The sequence below is a fragment of the Strix aluco genome, chromosome 3, assembly GCF_031877795.1.
Source record: "Strix aluco isolate bStrAlu1 chromosome 3, bStrAlu1.hap1, whole genome shotgun sequence".
NCBI classification, from domain to species: Eukaryota; Metazoa; Chordata; class Aves; order Strigiformes; family Strigidae; genus Strix; species Strix aluco.
This window is the reverse complement of record NC_133933.1, coordinates 122609381-122616628: the sequence shown is the minus strand read 5'-3', so window position 1 is coordinate 122616628 and position 7248 is coordinate 122609381. Positions and strand designations below refer to the sequence as shown.

Genomic DNA, 7248 nt, shown 5'->3' with positions numbered 1-7248 from the left:
CATCACTTCTAACTCATAATTTTAAAATACATGCATTTCCAACTGCTCTGTAATAATAAAAAAAAAAAAAGTAATTTGAAAACCATAAAGAATTTATTTTACATAGTTCTGAAGAATTTTCTTCAGACAAAATCAGTATGCACACAATAGCTGAACTGTTCAGTGTGAAAGCTACTTCTGTGACCAATCTAAATATTTATATGAATCATGTATATTTTTAAATTCTTAATTTTAAGATCTGGTTATATAGAGTTTGAGATATTTAATTCTGAGGGAGTAAATAGTTCTTCTGAAAATCTATTCAGGATTCAAATGCTGCAATCTATTGTTTGCCTTGCCAGTGCAGTCAAATGTCTCCATTTAGCTAGTGCAGTGAGCATTCACAGAAAGGAAACATAATTTAAAAAAAACAGAAAAAAGAAAACAGGATTGTATATAAATAAAAAATTGTCATGGAAGCTGGACATAAAGATGCAGAGAAACCCTTTTTTTCTCCCATTGATTAAACACTGCAGACATGGACTTCTTCAAATAGGATTATATCAGTGTCCCATGACACATCCTATTTATCATTACTGTAACTACCCTTCGTAAACTGTCTCCAAAAATCCTGTACTTTAGCAACATGAAGACTAATGTTTTAACTGTAAAAGAACCACTGAATTCTTTTATCTTGACTGTAGGCTACTCATGGCATAACCTTTCCCTCTATCACCTTTAATTTGTTACATTTATTTCTGTGAATCCATCAAAAAGGAGCCACACAGACCAGAAACGCCTTTCCATTGCATTCAGAGCACCAGAGAACAGAAGAAACAAAGAGCTGGAGAGTAAAGGCTAAGAAATAGTACCAGGGAGAGTAATTAAATATAATTTGGTGAATATTGAAGATGACTGGTTTCCATATTTACAATTTACTGAAAATAATAAATCACTAGGTGTGTCTTATTAATACATATGTTTGTATTCATACATACCATCCCACTTTACTACTAAACTTATAAATTATACAAACAGAAACTGGGAACAATTTGTGATCTCCTGAAAATATGTTCACCAGACTGAATGATAATGAATCTTTGAAGAAATCTTTGGACACTACAGAGATTCAAAACCTTACATCATACATAGAAATTTAGCTTAAGAAATAAGGTCAGAAATTGGAGAACTGATGATTTTAAGGGTTTCAGGAGATTCTGCCCCTCATGTGAGGATATAAGTGATGACAACGCATATCTAAAAATCAGTTATGGACATGAAAGGAATGACTGACATGTCACAGTTGAGTACACAGTGGCTATGCAAGTGATGAGCTGAAATGATAGGCTATTAAACAAAACATGTTGCCCTCAAAACACTGGCTTCACCTGCTTTATTCACTTACATTCTGCCGCCACACTACTGATTCTTTAGCGTAGACACTGGTTTGACTAACCTCTATTTTCATTATTTGTTTACTACGTTAAAACACCCAGATCAACTACTAGTCTGTAACCTGTGTAGTTAGTTGTTAATTCACAAAGAATACCCACCAAAAAAAGCACACTACAAATATTAAGACAGAAAATGAATCAAACAGATAGCTTATACTGAACTATTATTATTATTATTACTACTACGACTAAGATATTGGTGCATATGAGCAATGTCTTGAGCAATACAAATGCATCACAGAACCTGTTTGAACAAAACACACGAGATGCTTTAAGCCACCCCTCTGCAGGACATGCAAAGTGAAAGAGTCGTCCATGCAGTCCCTTCCCCAAGGGAAACCACTACGAAAGTTCATGCTAATCAGTAATTTTATAGTCTCACTTAAGAAATTAAAAGTCATAGAGAACCTGCCCTCTAAAAACACATACCAACCACACATAAAACTATGATTTATACTTCTCCTGTGATGACAATTACTATCAATTTTCTCAACTATTCAAATAAATTTAAGAAAATATCCCAGCCAAGTTACATCACAGCCACTGATAAACAGAGTATTGGCATGATCATATGGGGGTGACCATTCAATCCCCCTCCTCCCACTTTCTGCCATCTGCCCTCATCACAACTCTCAATCAGATCACAAATTGCTGAGCAGAAGCCTGATGTTGATCATCTTGCAGGGAAGGAGGCAATGCCAGCAACCTTGGAATTTGCATCTAACCATTACAAGTTAGGCTGGTTTTATTAACATTTTTAAGTGGGGAACCTGAAAGTCAAAACATTGAAATGATTTCTTCAAGAACAGAAAGTCACATGTGAAACCCAGGACAGAGATGAGGAATTCCAATTCCTTCAAACGTCCATTCAGAACAGACCAGGACAAACTGTCTCACTCTCCTACAAAGTGAGAGAATTTTTTGAGACTGCAGGAACTTACCAACTCCAATTTATATTAAATGTAATACACACAGTCCTTATTTTAATATTCACCCATGAGTTTACCTGCTGCTAACAATCAAGTTTTATAAACAGTTTAATAAAATGGTGTACTCTGATCAACAGTACCTCAAGCACCTAGATGGCCCTTTGATATTAGATAAACTGAGTTCTGGAATGAGAAATGACCTGCAAGACTTGACATGAATATCAGAAAAAAGCAATGTTAGTTGCAAATAGGAACATGAAAACTGTATCAGATCAGGCCAGCAGTCCATTCTGTCTTTGACAGCATCTAACAGTCGGTGCCAAGGAAAGGGCCAGCACATTGGGCTACTTCCCCGGTACAACCTACAGAAGACTGATGGCTCTTGGGGCTTCCTGAGCCTTTAAGTAACATCTTCATGTTTAATAGTCCCTGATGGATTTCCCTTCCATAAATCTGCCTTCTCTTTTTGCAGACCCCTGTAGACTTTTAGGAATCTGTGACATTTCCAATGAAGTTTAAGACTACATTAAAATACTTTTTGTTTTGAAACTGCTGCCTAATAGATTAATTTGCTTTCCATAGGTATTGCATTAGAAATTACAATGAGGAATCACTGTCCATTCAACTCTTTTGCAAAACGTTGTATAGGCTTTTGTCATTATTTCCCCAACCTCCTTCTTGCATCAGGTTGTCTTCTAACTTCCTTTTTATTTATTGCTCTCTATGTGGAAGTATTTCAGACTTGTGAAAAACTTTGCCACTTTTCTGTATCTTTTGTAGGTTTACTGTACCCTTTCTGAGAGGTGGGAACTGCAAGATCTGCAGCTCCCATCCAAGCAGTGAGCACATCACCATCACACAGAGTGTGTTTCTAAATGATTACTAAATCTTACTTGACTTTGACCACTGGAAGCACAAAGTACTGAGATTTCATAGAGCATCTGTTGTGACTCCATGAACAGCAATCTTGCTTATGTACAACAATCATTTATTAAGAGCATTTTCTTCCCTCTAAACACTCAGTTTTATCTTACGCGTCAACACATGACTATCATTTTTTACTGCTCTCAGTAGGAATTCAAAGGTCCTTCTGCAACCTGACAATTATTTTCACTAACCTGAATAACTCAGTATGAACAACAGATTTTACTACTCTGTTTTCCGCCCCCTTTTCCAGACTATTTACAACTATGTTGAACAGTAGTGATCTTCACAGAAATTCCTGTACAACACTCCCTGTTACGCCAATCCATTGAAAAAGATGGTAATTAATTCCTACCTTTTCTTTCCTATCTTTTCACCGGGTATCCATCCATCTGAAGGTTGCAACCTTTATCTGACAACGGCTGAGTCTTCTAAGAACATCTGACGAAAGCTCTTGCCCAGATACCTTTTGGAAATCCAAGTCGATTGACCCAGCTTGCCTTGACCAGGTGTGGTCACTTGGCTCCTCCAAAGACTCCCACAGATTTCTGAGGCACAGTGTTCCTCCGTAAAAAATGATGCTGATGGTTCTCCGGTGCATCGTATTTACTCCTGTTCCACTAGCTCTTGTCTTTGCTATTCTTCCCACTGATTTGATCAACACGCACATCGACCTTAGGGGCTCCTCTTGGAGCCGTTCAGGTTTTGGCTACAGGCAGCACTCCCCGGTCCTCCAACACCGTCTGTAGCACATGGTTACATGGCACGTTCAGCAGTCCAACTGTTTCATGCCCAAATCCCTCTGTATCTCCTGGATAAACACCATCTGATCTTGCCAATTTCCTATTATTCAATTTGTTTTCTTTTAACCTTCTAATACAACTTCAAATGGAAACAGCTCCTCCAACACTTTTCTCCAAAAAGCAGCGTTTCAGCATGAAAACCTCTCTAAGGTCCTCTAACACGGGGTTGTTTTTTCATTACAGCCTTGTCTTCCCTGAGCTCATTTCACACCTTATTTAGCGGACATACAGACTCCATGGCAGGATCATGGTGGGTTGAGAAAGGATTTATCGCAACTTTTTATGTGTTTTGCAAGTTGATTCTCAAAACCTTTCCGGGGGGGGGGGCTGCTTCACCGTGGTGTTACACTCCAGGTGCCCAGGTCCGGTTTCCTCATTTAGATGCAACTTCAATCATGTTGAAGTCTGTGCTTCTGCTACCCCTTTCTCTGCCTTTTTCAAAGCACCCCAGCTTATTTTGCTCTTTCAAAACTAGCGTTTTATTTTCCTTTGCCAGAATTCCCAAAGAAACTGTGAGGTTTGGGCAAGCCTGAATGACAGAAACTGAAGGAAACCCCCAAGACGTGCGTCTCTGGGGAACTCAGCTCTTGCTCCCGTCTTTCCCTGGCAGGCGACAGGCGACCGACGGACGGGCACCCGCCCTCGCTCGCCGCCTCGCCTGGGGCTGGGGCGGTGGCCACGCCGCCAGGCCGGGGAGGCGCTGCCCGGGGCAGCCGCCCCGGCAGGGCTGCCCCGTCTCCTCAGGGCGGGTGGCTCGGCCGCCGCCCTCGCCGAGCGGGGCGGCGGAGGCGGGAGGCGGGAGGCGGGGGGCGGGGCTGCCCTCAGCCCACCCCGCGCGGCCCAGGCGGAAGGAGCGGCCCCGCCGCGCCCGCCCCCTCCCGCCGCCGCCCTGCGCGGCCTCGCCGGCTGCTTCCGCCCGGTTTCGGCAGACGTCGCCAGCGCCGGCCGCCACCTCTCCGCCGCCGCGATGCTGGGTGTCGGGGAGCCTGCGAAGGGGGAAGGTACGTGTCTGGGCAGCGCGGCGGACTCTCCGCTCCCCGTCGCCTCGGGGCGCCGCGTGGGGCGAGGGCAGGGCGGAGGGGCTGCGGCCCCGCCGAGGGCGGGCGGTGGGCCGGGGCGGCGGGGCTGGCCGGGCCCCTTGCGGGCTGCCGGCCGGGCCCTCCCCTCCCTCCCCTTTGCCCCCCCTCCCCTCCCTTCCTTCCCCCTGCCCGGCGGGCGGTCTCGGGTCCGGGAGCCGTGAGGCGGGCGCCCTGCGCCGCGGGCCTCGCTGAGCCGCTTGGCTGAGACCGCTGCTGCGTGCTGCGGCGGCCGGTAACCGGGCGGCGGGGCGGGCATGGTGCCTGGCCGCGCAGGGCAGGGTCCCCTGGCCCTTGTGTATCGGCCGTGCAGAAGTCGGGTTTATAAAATCGCCTTCTGCTAAATAATAGTCGTGATTTCTAGCCGTAAGGTTCAGGGTGGAGTCACACATCCCATGCGGTAAGCAGCGCTTCGTGCGTGCTCCCTTGACTGGTTTTTCCTTGGATTGGGAGGAGACTTCAAGAAGCAAGTCCTAAGCAGTGTCTCCTTTTCCAGAAAATAGCAGCGGTGATGCTACTTGTAGTGTTTTTTCTGTATGTCAGTACTTGTTCCTGTGGAGCATCTCTTGGAGCTGACTGATGTTTGTTACCTAAGTGGCAAGTTATAAAACAGGTAGGATGAAAAAGGCCGTGGCCTGAGTGGCCTGTAAATAAGGCAAATAAGGTAATGAAATCTTAAAAGTTAAAAGGGAGATGAGATTCATAAGTGGAAAGAAGTGTCTCTTAATAGAAGAACTAATTGGTTTAGAAAAGCAGAGTCTAGCAGGCATACACACCCTCCTTCAGAAACCCTCTGTCTGTCAGGCTTGTTCTTTGCACTGGTCCCAGAGCATCATTGTTAGTAAATGCAGGCCTGAAGGTAGCTGCAACAAAAGAGAAGAAACACCTGCGCCAGACAGGAGGTGAGCAGCAGGTTCAGGAGGCAGTGTAAATGTTGGTACGGAAAAGTATGGTCAAAGAAATTAAGATGATGGTGAAGCACTGTTGAGGCATGATAGTTGTCGAGGGCTTTCTCACTGGTAACTTCTTTGTTGTGTTTGCAAAAACAATAAAGCAGCTTCTTTTCTTGCGACTTAGGTATAATATTAAAGCCTTATCGTTAGAAGACTTGAACGGCTTGAATGATGCAGACCCTTATTTTTTAAGGTGCAGTATACCCCTGGCCCTCTGGGACTTTATGATATCCAGTTAAGGTCTGAGACTCCATCTGCATGAACCTGTTGTAGAATCTGCATATGAATTTGTATTGCGTGTGTGTCGCACAATGAGATGAGAAGCCTTCAATTATTAATTGGGAATATTGCAGTTCCTATTGTCTTGTGACGCTTACTTATGATGTCAGTGAGGGAGGTCATCACACATTACAGAAACTGGGTAGGCAACAGCAGTAACATTTAGTATTTTCCATCATGGTATTACTACAAGGGTTGTATAAAAGCAATTTAAGTCAGTGATTTTTCAAGAGTCTTTGGCAGTACCCTAGGCAGATGCTTGTGGAAGAGGCAAGCACATATATGATTTTTCTTTACCTACTCCCACTCTGTAAGTATGAACAGTCTGCAACAAAGTGCTGCGCAAGAACTTTCTGGAACAGATGTACTGAAGACTTAAAGTTCCACAGTGAATTTTTTCTCCATCAACTCATCCTTGCCTTTAACCCATGTTGCGTTCGCAACATCCAGCCACAAGTAGTTCTGTGGGTCAGATACCCACTATCTCAGGAGGCACCTCTGTTGATTTTGAACATGCTTTCTGCTACTTATATTTGGTATTTCTTCCTTTTTAAATTAGAATAGACACTGATGTGTCACTGCCTATTTATCTGCTTCATGTGATTCTCGGAGGCAATTACAATAAATTGTGTATGGGTAATGGTAAAACAAAATTTCCAGTGTCACAGCCAAACCAAAGAATTTACCAGTAAATTTGACAAGATTTACTCTAAAGCTTCCTAACTGATCTTACTGTTTGGGGTTTTTTTTTATATTGATAGCTCTGATTTCCTTTAAATTACATTTTTTCTATTATTGTGATTTACTATCATGTGGACACCTAGTCTGGAAAAAAGGAGCAGTCCCCATTT

The 7248-nt window shown here is 43.6% G+C and overlaps 1 protein-coding gene across 2 annotated transcripts in view; it reads left to right on the top strand.

Annotated features, from left to right (window-relative positions):
* The first annotated feature begins 4959 nt into the window (after positions 1 to 4959).
* Positions 4960 to 7248, top strand: part of LDAH (lipid droplet associated hydrolase) — a 126434-nt gene continuing 124145 nt past the window's right edge. For both annotated transcript variants that reach the window (XM_074820134.1, XM_074820133.1), the window contains exon 1: positions 4960 to 5090. In XM_074820134.1, coding sequence (XP_074676235.1) covers positions 5057 to 5090 — 34 coding nt within the window. In that variant the 5' untranslated portion in view covers positions 4960 to 5056. The remainder of the gene's footprint in view (positions 5091 to 7248) is intronic.